This window comes from Tachyglossus aculeatus, chromosome 20 (assembly GCF_015852505.1).
Source record: "Tachyglossus aculeatus isolate mTacAcu1 chromosome 20, mTacAcu1.pri, whole genome shotgun sequence".
In the NCBI taxonomy this organism is placed as follows: domain Eukaryota; kingdom Metazoa; phylum Chordata; class Mammalia; order Monotremata; family Tachyglossidae; genus Tachyglossus; species Tachyglossus aculeatus.
In genome coordinates, this window is record NC_052085.1 from 20,544,642 (window position 1) to 20,559,346 (window position 14,705).

Consider the following 14,705-nt stretch of genomic DNA (forward strand, 5'->3'; position numbering starts at 1 on the left):
ACAAAACGTGGATTTATTTTCCCCTTTAACATCGATATCTACAATGGGAAAAGTTTACAAAAGAATGAATATGCTTGTTAGGGATATTTATATTTTATTCCATAATTATTTAAGCTAATAATTATTTTCAGATAGTTCACGTAAACTAATTTTGAAGGGATAAAATGTAACAATTCTGGTGCAAATTGATAATCCTTACAAAATTTGCAAACTAAACATCCAGATGATTACTATGTGAATGTGTGTTTGTATGTGTGTGAGATCTGTTTTCTTTTTTTCCCCCCTTGTAGGTTGATTGTGGAATATAAGGATATCACTAATATTCAGTGGAACTGGAAAGTTGGTATGTTTTCTAGCTTTGGCTCATTTGAATTATCACTAATCTTCTTAACTCACAGGGACTCATTAAAAATTAAAAAGTGAATTTCCAAATTATTGACCCTTTTTCCTTTGGGTGCATAATACAGAAACTTTCTTGAGGTTTTACAAACTGACCCTGAATCCAGGTTCAATTTGTTTCCTGGAAAACATTCCGCATTCTTTGTCTACTCAGTAATTCTAGACAGGATGTGGCCTTTAGTGATGGAGCGTTGCCTCATTTACCTCATTTTCATATACTTTTCCGTGGTTAAAGTCTGGTAGTGCCCATAATTTAAAAATTAACAACTGCCCCCTGCCCCACCCCAATTCACACTCTTCTCTACCCAAAACGTCACCCAAGGACCCACCAAGGGAAATATAGGCTAAATTATATTTCCACAGGTAGTCAGTCAGTTGTATTTATTGAGCGCTTAATGTGTGCAGAGCACTGTATTAACCACTTAGGAGAGTAACAGACATGTTCCCTGCCCACAACAAGCTTACACTCTAGAGGAGGAGATGGACATTAATATAATTACATAAAATTATGGATATGGACAAAAGTGCTCTGGGGCTGGGAGGGGGGATAGTTAAAGGGGAAGGAGATAAGATGAATTGTATCTGGAATGCAGAATCTCAAATTAATGACTTTCTGTGGCTGTTGGATGGTAATTATCAGAGTTAAAAATGTCTGGATTCACCTCACCCGTCTGGCAAGCGACCCTAGGCTGCAGCCGTAATTATCAGCATTATAATTGGGCACATCAGCAAGGTAAACCATGATATCTCGCTATGGTTGTTCATTCAATTGTATTTATTGAGCGCGTACTGTGTGCAGAGCACTGTACTAAGCGCTTGGGAAGTACAAGTTGGCAACATATGGAGACGGTCCCTACCTAACAACGGGCTCACAGTCTAGAAACAGCAGGCAAGTGATAGAATCAGGATTAGAACTCAGGTCCTCTGGCTGCCAAACTCACACTCTTTCCACTGGGCTATGCTGCTTCCAACTGCTTTGGTCTGTTCAGATTGAGAAGGCCCCGAAGGCTTCTGAGTCAGAGTGGTCGGGTGACTCCTAGGCCTGGTCTAATCTAGACCCCAGAGCTGCTTTTTTAGACATCCCTGAGCTAACCCAAATCTTTAATACTAGTAGGAGTAGTAATAGTATTTATTAAAGTCTTACTTTGTGCAGAGCACTGTACTAAGCACCGGGAAAGAGAAAACGGTTGGGAATTAGACATGGACCCTATCTCCTGAGAGGCTCACAATCTTTAAGGTCAGAAAAGAGGATGAGAGAGACTACACTATTTCCTGACTTCCCTACATCAATTCCTCTGGAAAACTTGAACGGGATCAGTACATCTTTCCCTTCCAGACAACCCCAATCTCCTCATCACCTGAATATTTTCCTCCTTTTCTTTTCTCCAAAAAAGCCTCATATTTCCAAGTTTAAGAAAGGGACATTCTTAGAGCCTGTTAAAATGTGTGGTAATGTAAAATGTCCGTGAAAACTAAATCATCTTGGCCTAGTGGATAAAGCACGGGCCTAGAAGTCAGAAAGACCTGGGCTCTGCGATCTTGAGTAAGTCTCTTCACTTCCCTGGTGCCTTAGTTACCTCATCTGTAAAATGGGGATGAAGACTGTGAGCCCCAAGTGGGACAGGGACTATGTTCAACCCGATTTGCTTGTGTTCACCCCAGCGCTTAGTACAGTGCCTGGCATGTACTAGCAGATATCACAATTATTATTATTGTTAGTGCTTCCTTCATGTTTTAAATGTGACACGTATCATTTATTTTTCTTTTGCAGTGCTGCTGTTTGTGGCTTTTGCCCTATGCATGTTCTGCCTGTACAGCTTCATGCCAATTGTAATTAAAGTCACTAGTGCAACTTCAGTCAACCTGGGCATTCTAACTGCAGATCTCTACAGCCTTTTCTTCGGGCTCTTTCTGTTTGGATATAAGGTGGGTAAGCTTCGGTTGGCTTCCAAAAATGACATGTAAGTAACACGACTATAGAAAGACTGGCGGTTTCTATTAGAAACTCAGGCGGACCTGAAAAAATAAGTCCCATTGTCCTCTTCTCTGCTGTCATCTTAACTTTCTAAAGTAGTACAGAGTGTTTGGAAAATTACCATTGATGCAACCTCGAATTGTTATATTGTACTCTCCCAAGTGCTTAGTACAGTCCTTTGCACACAGTAAGTGCTCAGTTGAATGAAGAATGAACAAGTAAAGGATTTTTCAATTGTATTCTTTTGGGAGGGAAGAGAGCGGAGGGTAGAGGTGATAACAGATGGGGGAGCAGTCCAGAATGGGCACCGGTAGAGTAAGTTTCCAGGCGACAGGGTGGGAAGAATATAGGACTAATCCCAGCTCTCTCCCTTGTTTGCTGTGTGGCACTGGTCAAGTCAGTTGACTTTTATAGATCTCAATTTCTTCATCTGCGAAATGGGAATTGAATACCAATTCTCCCTCCTACTTAGACTGTGAGCCCCATGTGGGACCGGGACTGTGTCTGATCTGATTGTATCGTTTCTACCCCAGTTCTTGGCATGTAGTCAGCACTTGACAACCATGACAGCTATTATTATTCATTCAGTCATATTTATTAAGAGCTTACTGTGTGCAGAGTACTGCACTAAGCGCTTGGGAAAGTACAGCATGGTAATACAGAGTGACAATCCCTGCCCACATTAAACTCACATTCAATTATTATTATTATTATTATTATTATTGCCATTACAAGTTCCAGCCTGAATGAATTCTTTTTGGGGGTTTTCTCCGAGCCGAACCACCAGGACCGGGTCCTCCAAGTGTGGGCTGAGGAGCGGGCCTGGCCCTGGTAATAACAGTAATTTGTTACCCCTCCTTCCGCTCCCCCTCGTCCCCCTCTCCATCCCCCCCATCTTACCTCCTTCCCTTCCCCACAGCACCTGTATATATGTATATATGTTTGTACATATTTATTACTCTATTTATTTATTTATTTTACTTGTATATATCTATTCTATTTATTTTATTTTGTTAATATGTTTGGTTTTGTTCTCTGTCTCCCCCTTCTAGACTGTGAGCCCACTGTTGGGTAGGGACTATCTCTGTATGTTGCCAACTTGTACTTCCCAAGCGCTTTGTACAGTGCTCTGCACACAGTAAGCTCTCAATAAATATGATTGATTGATTGATTAATATTAATAATTGTGGTATTTGTTAAGCGCTTACTATGTGCAGGCACTGTGCTAAGTGCTGGGGTAGTTTCAAGGTAATTGGGTTGGATACAGTCCCTGTCCCACATTGGGCTCACAGTCTTCACCCCCATTTTACAGATGAGGGAACTGAGGCTTCCAGAGAGTGAAGCAACTTGCCCAAGGTCACGCAGCAGACAGTTGGCAGAGCCAGGATTAGAACCCGTGACCTTCTCCCTCCCAGGCCCGGGTTCTAGCCACTAAGTCACACTGCTTCTCAAGGAAGCGATGGTGGACCCAATCGATCAATGAACAAAGGGTATTGAGTGCTTTCTGTGAGCAGAACGCTGTATTCCGTACTTGGAGAGTACGATAGAGTTAGGAGCCATGATTCCTGCCTTCAAGGGGTTTAGAATTGAAGGGCCGAACGGGAGAAGGATTTGATAGATGAACTGAGGTCACTAGAGGCCATTCTGGTTCACCTGGGGATTACTTTGCCCCTGTCTTTCCCTGGCTGGGTGACAGAGGAGCCTCATGGCATTTGGGCAGGAGTCCTTAGGGGGAAGAAAGGAAGGAAAGGAAGGCTGCACCTTACGGATGCTCAAAGTGAAAAGCCAGTACATGGGTCCCCTGAGATCAGTCGGAGGAATGAAGCTCACACTGCCGAATTGCATGGTGGACTTGCCTGGGTTAGGGAGTGCCTAGAAAATATTGCTTAAGAAATTTAGGTTTCTCTTTGCAAGATTGTGTTTGCAGCAGCCAGCTGTTCTCCTACTTCATTTGTTACGTAGTAAAGCCGTTTGTTATTGCCCTGTTATCGTTATCTGCAGAGCCAAGACGCTGCATACTTTCTAGATCCAAGGAGCTATCTCTTTGATTGTGAATCTCATGTGGGACAAGAACTCTTCCTGATCTTTTCCTAACTCAGCATTTAGTACATAGTGAGTGCTTATTAAACAACATTATTAAGAGTATGATGAGAAGTAGCGTGGCCTAGTGGGTAGAGCACGGGCCTGGGAGTTGGAAGGACCTGGGTTCTAAAGCTGGTTCTGCCATTTGTCTGCTGTGTGACCTTGGGCAAGTCACTTCACTTCTGTGCCTCAGTGACCTCATCTGTAAAATGGGGATGAAGACTGTGAGCCCCACGTGGGACAACCTGATTAACTTGTATCTTCCCCAGTGCTTAGAACAATGCTTGGCACAGTGTAAGCGCTTAACAAGTACCATTATCATCATCATCATCATCATAGTAAGCGTTCAATAGATACAATTGATTGATTATGCTCTGCTGCTGTCAGGAAAAACTGAATAAGGGGATGGACACTAGGTGGAGTAAGGCATTGCATTCAGATGGCTTCTGGCTTGTGTTGGAATTAAACTGGAATAAAACCGGAAGAAATGGAATGCTAAAAAGTAGAGGAAAATGACCAAAGTCAAGTTAAGGAAGCTCTGCATGGCTGCTTTTAAATTTACACAGATTGGGAAGTTGTTGGATCGGGTTACGATACCAAAGATCCCTTGCCCTCTTCCAAAAAAAAAAAAAGGTTACCAGGATTCTGTGGGACAGGTTTGGTGAGGCAGGGGTGAGAAAGAGAAGTAGGTCCAGTTGTGCAATGGAGAGGAGAGAAGGGAAAAGGGAAAAAAGGGGAGAAAGGAGAAAAGAATTAAAGGAGCGAGGGAGAGGGGAGAGTGAAGGGAAAGGAGGGCATCAGTGTGGAAAGGAAAAAGGGAAGTTAAGGTCAAAGGCGAGAAGGAGACTGGGACATTTAAAAGTCAATCAATAGTATAAGATCTTACTTCGTGCGGGTACTGAAATTAGCTCCTGGGAGAGTACAATAGGTGAGGAAGAAAATGGGACACTTAAAAGTCAATCAATAGTATAAGATCTTACTTCGAGTGGGTATTGAAATTAGCTCTTGGGAGAGTACAGTAGAGTTAGTAGAACCTGTTGCAGTCATCGTGGAGGGATAGGATAAGTGCTGGGATTAACGTGGTAGCAGTTTGGAGGGATTGAAATGATGGATGATGATAACATACTGGCCTTGTTAAGTACCTTCACATATTCTTTAAATAGGAAATAAAATGAGATGGAAAGTGCTGACAGTGATACCCTATTGCCCATCGTTCTAGGGAATGCCAGGAGGGAAGGCACAGATCCAGAGGATAACTTTGATACACAAGGTGGAAGGCAGCTACTTTTGTTCTCTCCCATCTGGATTGATCTTGGACTTGGTGTTCTGATCTGGTCTTAGACTGTCCGTAGTTTGGAGGTCCACCCAGAATAGGAGGTCTTGGTAGTTTGGATTAGCATAGGAGAAGAGTGCTCAGGGAATCCTAATCCAGAGGATTCCGGGAAGCAGCAGTACCAATTGATAGTGATGCTGGCATCAATCAATCAATCAGTGGTATTTATTGAACATTTATTAAGCACTGGGTTGTTAATGTCTGTCTCCTCTCCCCCCTAGACTGTAAACTCACTGTGAGCAGGGAATGTGTCTGTTTATTGTATTGTACTCTCCCAAGTGCGTAGTCCAGTTTTCTGCCCACAGTAAGCGCTCAATAAACACGATTGATTGAATGAATGTTCCAACTCACGCATCAATGCAGCGGAGACACATGGTGAATATCTCTCGTAGAGTAAGGCAGAAAAGAGGACTTGGGAATTTGCCGGGTAAGAATCGGCCGGCTAACTGCCCTTTCTCCTTCTCAGTTCTCAGGGCTTTATATCTTGTCCTTCACTATCATCATGGTGGGGTTCATCCTATACTGCTCTTCCCCCACTGGAAGTGCCGAACCAGCTACCAGCCGAGTACCCCAGCCAACCGGTATCGGAATTGACAACCTGGGACTCAAGATGGAGGAGAACAGCTCGGAAGTGACCTCGGCAGCCTTGTAGCCTTCTCCAGGAGTCGTCGGGATCCCAGCGCCCCCCAAGACCTGTTAGTTCTGGCAGAGAGATGGAGCTTTCCCTGGAATGCCAACAAACTGGGCCAAGTGGGAACAACGGTGCTACGTGGGTTGGAATACGCGGACCAAATTCGAACAAGGACCATTGGCATTTTACAAGATGTAGAAATTCCCTCCCCAGCACGCAGAACTGAACGTCTAATCGGTGCAGGGATCAATACTAGTTTTGTGTGATCAGCGCTTAGAACAGCGCCAGCGCTTAGAACAGTGCTTGGCACATAGTAAGCGCGTAACAAGTACCATTATTATTACCTAGATGAGACACTAGACTGGGGACTGAAAGACCTCGGATTTTTTTTTCCACATTCACAACATGAGTTCTCTGTGACCTTAGACAAATCACTCCGCCTATCCGCTCCCCCTCCTCGGAAGGAAAATAATAATAGGTAACCTGTTTCACCAGATGCGTGTAAAGCGGTTTGGAATTTTGGATAAAAGGGACTTTTTGAGTATAAAGCATCGCTGCCGATGCTGTTCGAAGTACTGATTGTGAAATCAGCGGTGGGGACCAGGGCATTGAAAGAGATGGAAAAAATGCTTTATCTTTTAAGTTTGTCCTAAATTATCCTTTAAAAGTAACAAATTTAATGGGGAAAAGAAGCTGTAAGGAAAGGTTGCAAACAAGATATTGCACACACAAAAAAATTAAAACGGTTATTTCCATGTTTGACCTATGAGATGCAGCTGTTTTCCTGAATGGAAATTATCCTTAAAGACTGCTGAGCTCTAATACGAAAAAATTATGAACTTTACCTTAGAGCAGTTACTTTAAAAAAATGCATTGACACAGTCACCTGCTTACTGAAGGGCAGTGATTTTTTTTGAAGTATATTTCTCTTTCATCTGGGACAAACTATTACAACCATCAATGCTTAATTCACTAAGCAACCAGAGCATTCCAGATTGATTCCTAAAGGGTGTTGATGGGCTGTTTCTCCGTGTTGTCCTAGTAGAGAATATTGAATACCCACCAGAATTAGAAAGCCTCCAGACGCAGGGGCCAATTTGGTAAAGAATTCTGTTTAGAGAAAGTTCTGCTCGTGCTGTTTTCTGTATTTGTTTTTTTTTTGTTACTAGGTGTGATCACGTGGCCAGACATAAATAAATTGTTCAGGTTACTGTTGCTAGCGGCTGATTTTTGCTTTTATTTACTGTCAGTGGAGCTTCCAGTAGATGGAGCTTCAGGGACCATACTGTCTTCAGCTCAGAGATACTGAAAAATGGTTATTATCTATCGCGTATTTAGAGAGAAAGATACCAGACCCTTTCCTCCAGAGGATTTAAAGAGTCTGACAGAAGTCCTTGCAATTCCCCCTGTCTGTGAGGCTAGTAATGATAACGATAATTATGGTATTTGATCAACATCTTGCTGTGTGCTGATTATCTCGTGTCTTTCGTGTCTTAGAACAGCGCCCAGCGCTTAGAGCAGTGTCCAGCGCTTAGAACAGTGCTTGGCACAGAGTAAGCACTTGACAAATATCATCCTAATAATAACAATAATAATGATAAGGATGGTATTTGTTAAGCGCTTAGTATGTGCCAAGCACTGTTTTAAGCCCTGAGGTAGATGCAAGGTTATCAGACTGTCCCACGTGGGGCTCACAGTCGTAATCCCCATTTTACAGATGAGGTAACTGAGGCACAGAGAAGTTAAGTGACTTGTCCAAAGTCACACCGCTGACAAATGGCGGAGCAGGGATTAGAACCCACGACCTCTGACTCCCAAGCCCATGCTCTTTCCACTAAGTCACACTGCTCCTCCTAATAATAATAATAATAATGATATTAATAATAATAATGGCATTTATTAAGCGCTTACTATATACAAAGCACTGTTTTAAGTGCTGGTGTAGGTACAAGGTTGTCAGATTGTCCCATGTGGGGCTCACAGTCGTAATCCCCATTTTACAGATGAGGTAACTGAGGCACAGAGAAGCTAAGTGACTTGTCCAAAGTCACACCGCTGACAAATGGTGAAGCCGAGATTAGAACCCACAACCTCTGACTCCCAAGCCCGTGCTCTTTCCACTAAGTCACGCTGCTTCTCCTAGCGCTTAGTACAGTGCCTGGCACATAGTAAGTGCTTAAAAACATCACACACACACACACATAAAGTACTATATTTTTTTCTGGGGTAGATACAGGATAATCAGTTTGGACACAGTTCCTGTCCCACATGGGGTTCACAATTCTAAGCAGGCAGGAGTACACTTTCTCTAGACTGTAAACTTATTATGGGCAGGGAACATTTCTGCTAATTCTGTTTTCATTCAGTCGTATTTATTGAGCGCTTACTGTGTGCAGAGCAGTGTACTAAGTTTTATTGCACTTTCTCAAGCACTTAGTACAGTGCTCAATAAATAGCATTGATTGAGGAAGAACAGTATTTACTCCCCATTTTACATATGAGAAGCAGCGTGGCTCAGTGGAAAGAGCATGGGCTTTAGAGTCAGAGGCTGTGGGTTCAAATCCCAGCTCTGCCAAGTAGCTGTGTGACTTTGGGCAAGTCACTTAACTTCTCTGTGCCTCTGTTACCTCATCTGTAAAATGGGGATTAAGACTGTGAGCCCCCTGTGGGACAACCTGATTGCCTTGTAGCTCCCCAGCACTCTGCACACAGTAAGCGCATAGTAAATGCCATTATTATTATTATTATGAGGAAATGGAAAGATAGAGAAGTTAAGTGACTTTTTCGGGGTCACATTGCAGGCAGGTGGCAGAGCCGGGATTACAGCTCAGGTCCTTTAACCCCCAGGCCCAGGCTCTTTCCACGAGGTCTTGCTACTTCCTTATTATTGTCCTTTTATTACAAAAGCTAATCAGAGGTTCTGACCAGTGGAAACAGTGTAACCCGACGTCTCAAAGAGAGTTAGTGACTAAGTTTGAGAAAACCCAGGCATCAGTGGAAACAGTGTAACCCAATGTCTCAAAGAGAGTTAGTGACTAAGTTTAAGAGAACCCAGGCATCCTGTACCCAGGCATCCAGTCACTGCCGTATTAAAGACTATAGCCATGGTTGCTTCGGAACAAGGCGTATGGTGGAAGAGAGGTGGGAGTGGGAAGGGGGAATCACCCTACCATATTCCTTGTTACTGTCTCCCCCTCTAGACTGTAAGCCCAGTGTAGGCAGGGAATGTGCCTACCAATGCCATTGTACTGTACTCTCCCAAGCGCTTAATTCAGTGCTCTATCCACAGTAAATGCTCGGTAAGCGTGATTGATTCGAGAAAAAGCATGGCACAGTGGCTAGAGCATGGGCCTGGGAGTTAAAAGTTCATCAGTTCTAAACCCAGCTCCGCCACTTATCTGCTATGTGACCCTGGGCAAGTCACTTCATCTCTCCGTGCCTCAGTTCCCTCATCTGTAAAATGGGGATTGAGGCTGTGAGGCCCATGTGGGACAGGGACTGTGTCCAAACCGATTTGCTTGTATCCACCTCAGCGCTTTAGTACAGTGCCTGGCACATAGTAATCACTTAAAAATACCACAATTATTATTACTAGAGAAGAGAAACTCCAGTGGATTTTAGAGCCACCAACAAGGCCCAGTTCCTTTCCGGCCACTAGTCAAGGCAAACAGGCTAAGTAGTCCCCGTAAGAAGTCAAGGGCACTATTTACTGATCATTGCCTTGTGTTGACTGCTGTAATCATACACTAATACACTAATCTGCCCAGTGTGTTGCAACTTTATCTCCTGACAATCATTGAATCTGTGACAATTCATTCACTTGGTTTCAAGATTCATCCTTAGTACCCAAATGATATCAGTTAAACAACCACTCAACTGATTAGAGGGAAAGAGACTCTGATTTATGAGAGAAGAGTGTAATGAGGAAATATGCATTGCTTTATTTGATGCCAATGAAAAGGAACGGGCGAGGGAGGGATGGAACATGGTGATCATTAAAAGGATGTATCAGCACACAGCAGCCTGGCAAAGAGCGTCAAAAACCTTCAATCCTGAAAAATTTCACTAGCCCTTCCCCTCCTTAAGTGCTTGGGATGATACATCTGATGTCAGTGAGCATTGCTAGTCTAAAACCATGATGTAGATATATAATATGGCATGAAGATCATATTTTAGATTTGTTAAAATTTCTGCTTTCCATGATGTCGTGGATAATTTATTTTAGGCTTAACTCATTTCTTCGACTTCCTGGACTATGGGCCTGTACTTATTTGCAAGGCTGAATAAAGGAACTTTATCAAACAATTTCCTAGCTAAAGAGATCTATCAGACTGTAAAATAATCTCTCCACCGATACCCTGTTCCCTGCATAATTGAAAAACAAGACAGGAGTAAGTTGAGTATCAGAAAATATGACTGAAAAACCAAGTCCTTAAAGATAAGAGTGTAAATGATTCCACTCCGTCTCAAATGAATGTATTAGAAAACTCCGAGGCAGGGAAATTCCAGAGAGAGCTGTGGTCACCTGCCCCTTGAAGAAAATGATGGTGGATTGTATTTACAGGTCAGAATAAACAACCCTCTGCTTTAGCCTAAGATAATATCGCTCTATGTGTCTTGTCTCTCCTTGTCCTTTCTTCAAAATGAAGCAACTTGAGATGTCAGGAAGAGCCTGGGGTCTGGGATTGGCACTGGAAATTTGCAGAGAAAGAAATAGGAGTCCACCCTGCCCCGTTCAGTCACCCAAGTGTGATGGAATACAATCTTTGCCATTCTCAGGTATTTGGACATGCAAGTTCTCTGCCTGGAGTTGTGGCTGCTCTCCAAAACATGATCAGAAATGGCAGCAAGCACCGTGAGAGCCCGCAGGAGCCGTGGATTTGTTACTTGAAGCTTTTTTAAATCTGGGTGAGCTGGAGTTCGCAAATGGGATCGGAGTCGATCAGCTCTGACGGGACACAGCTCCCGATGAAATAAAAGCGTACTCGCTCGGTGTAATCTGGCTGCTGGAGAAACAGACACTAGCAGCGGCAGCAGTATTTTTTGGACGAGTCCACCTGCTGCTAGGACGGCTCCGGATCCTTCTTCATCTGACAGATTCCGGTGATGATCCTCTACTAACGCTTCCCTGGCTTGAGGTCTATTTCAGTCCTGAAATCGTCTCTGCTTCATTTCTATCTGGGGACCCCTAGGAGTTCCATCGCCAGTGACCAAGACTGCAGATAAACAAAAAGCTGAGGGAACCCTAGGGAACTTATCAATATTCTATCAAGGTTTTAGAAAAAGATAAATCAGGCTCCCCAAATTCTCTTCTTTAATATGGGAAACAGTCAGAGCCGTGGGTTTTCTGCTAAGGTTGGTAGAAAACCCCTGGAGAGCTTTCTCGCTTTTTTGCATGGATCAAGATTCGCTTCGTCCCTGAGGGGATCAAAGGTACATTGCTTTCACGATTGCTCAGATGATTCAGATTGGACTAATCTGCTTCTCATCATCATCGGAATTTATTGAGCGCTTGTTGTGCGCAGAGCACTGTACTAAGTGTCTGGGAGAGTACAGCAGAACAGAGTAGGTAGACATATGCCCTGCCCACAGTGAGCTTACAACTCTGGGCCAGGTCAAGATCAAGGGACACAAGGCGCATGTACTATATGTACCTTGTTTAAGGTTGGTGGGGGGGAAGGAGGGTTCCTATTTAGGAGGTCAGGCTCCATGAAGGTGAAGGGGAGTCTAACTTACTAACTTACTTCAATCTTCTGACTGGATCATTTTTCTAAAACAAAAACCTTTCAGGTCACATCTCCCCGCTCCTCAAGAACCTCCTATGGTGGCCCATCCATCTCCGCATGAAACAGAAACTCCTTTATCAACCCCTCCTACTTTACCTCTTCGATTTCCCTACTACGACCCAATCCATTCGTTCTTCTTACAACTTACTCCTCCTCGATCTCCTCTACCTTACTGTCAACCCCTTACCCAAGTCCTCCCTCGGCCCTGAAACTCCCTTCCCTCATAAACAACAGACTGCCACACTTTCCACCTTCAAAGCCTCCTTAAAAGCGCATCTCTTCCAAGAGTTCTTCCCCAACCAAGCTCTCTTCTCCCTGACTCCCTCTCCTTTGGGGTCACCTATACCCTTTGAGCACTCGATATTCACCCCACCCTCAGCCCTACAGCATTTTTGTGCCTATCCATAATTTATTTACTGCTCTTGATGTCTGTCACTAGACTGTAAGCTCCTTGTGGGAGGGAACCATGTCTACCAACTCTATTGTACCGTGCTCTCCCAAGTGTACTAGTAAACACTCAGCAAATACCATCAATTGATTCAGCGCTTAACAAAAATGACAAGCGTTATTCATCATATACCTCTATTTTCTCCTCCCTGCTCCTGAAACACTTATCCGATCTTATCTTAGCTGCCACAGTTTTCTCTTGCATTTCCTTTTACACCTCTGGCTTCTCTTTCTCATTTTTTTTTTGAAGGCTCTTCTACTTCCTCTCATTCCCTAACCACGGGTTTCTTTCAAGGCTCCAGCCTGCGTCACCTGCTCTTCTCCCTTTATACTCACTTCTTCCAAGAGCTTATCAGCTTCCATGCTCATCAGCTATCACCTCTATGCAGACGACTCTCAGATCTCTCTCTCCCCTCCTCTGCAATTTCCTTTGGCCTTCAGGCTACCTAATGGACTTACCACCAAGCTGTCACCACCATCCTCCTTGTACCAGATGCCTATGAACTTTTGTATTATCCTTGCTTTCTCTCTCTTCTCTCTTTCACTGATTGTCAGCCAATCCTGGAGGTTTTTCCAGACCAGCTGCCTTCCACCCCTACCAAATAGCCACTGCTGTGGTCCAACATTCTTTTTTTTTAAAATCAAAATTAGACTATTGTACTGGTCTCCTAACTGGTCTTCGTGTCTCCAGCTTCTTCCCTCTCTCTTCTCTCCCTCTCTATTCTGTACTTTAACCCACAGCCTGGATCACCTACCTTGGAACTCCGCTGTACCCTTATCAACTTCACAAAAATCATCTACAGCCATGCATTTATTCCACCAACTCCCTTTGGCTCAGTCTCTTCTCCCACTACACCCTAGTCTATAACCCTACAGGGCTTTGTGCTCAAACCTCCTGCTTGGATCCCCATTTTCTAACCTTCCTCCTACCCGAAACTCTCTCCCCCTTTCTAATCCTTGAGCCAGTCCTCTGTTCTTCCCATCTTCCAAGCTCTCCTGAAATTCCACCTCTCCTGGGAGATTTTCCCTGAGTTATTTTTCTTTTCGCTGTCATATCCTCCAAACTTTCAACTCAGCACTTATGCACTCCCGAACACTTGTGACCTACGAGGAAGACACAGAACTGGGAGTTGGGAGTCCTGGGTTTGAATGTCACCCCACCGCTGTCTTGTGTAATCTCAGACAAGTCACTTAGCCTCTCTGGGCCTCAACTCTTAATTGGTGAAATAGCAATCAGAGGAATTGTGAGCCCAGGATGGGACAGAGACATTGACTGACCTGATAACCTTGTGTCTTCCTCAGTACTTAGTACATAGGAAGCACTTAATAAATGCCATAATTAATTGCCATACTCTATTAAATAAGCACTTGCCTTCCTCCATAGCTTTCCTTCTAGTCTCATCTTCCTCCTGTCTTAAAAATTTTAGACTAGAAATTTTAAGGGGAGGGATAGCATCTTCTACAGTGTTGCACAGTGGAAAGACCCTGGACCTGGGAATCACAGATCCTGGGTTCTAGTCCCAGCTCTACACTTGCTTACTGTGTGACCTTGGACAAGTAACAAATTCTCTGTGCCTCAGTTTCTTCATGTGTTAAGTGGAGATAAATCCTGCTCCCTCCTACTTAGAGATTGTGAGCTCCGTGTGGGGCAAAGATTATGTCCAGCCTGATTATCTTGTCTAATACTTGGCATATTGTAAGCGTTTAACAAATATCACTGTTATTATTATTATTATAATCAGCACTGCCCTTGATACTAGGTGGCAGGATAGGGATAAGATCCTGTAAAGGGCCTATACAAATTAAACTTCAAGAATATGATATATTGGAACTTCTAGTTGTTGACTGTGCTGAAAGTTGATGACTGGTTAAAGGACATTCCTCTGATTAAGATTTTATTCCTTTAGCATTTTAGTATTCAAGGAATATTTGGTGGATAGAAAAACATTCCAGAGATCACTGTGGGTTTGGATTTTTTTTTTAATGGTAAAAAATGGTACTGAAGGAACAGGAACAGTACCTAACAAATGGTACTTGTTAAGCACTTACTAT

The 14,705-nt window shown here is 43.5% G+C and overlaps 1 protein-coding gene across 1 annotated transcript in view; it reads left to right on the plus strand.

The window, feature by feature from the left end:
* SLC35F2 (solute carrier family 35 member F2) overlaps window positions 1–7,635 on the plus strand; it is a 44,124-nt gene extending 36,489 nt beyond the window's left edge. The window contains exons 6-8 of the mRNA XM_038762020.1: window positions 291–343; window positions 2,171–2,325; window positions 6,256–7,635. Coding sequence (XP_038617948.1) covers window positions 291–343; window positions 2,171–2,325; window positions 6,256–6,441 — 394 coding nt within the window. The 3' untranslated portion in view covers window positions 6,442–7,635. The remainder of the gene's footprint in view (window positions 1–290; window positions 344–2,170; window positions 2,326–6,255) is intronic.
* The last annotated feature ends 7,070 nt before the right edge of the window (window positions 7,636–14,705 follow it).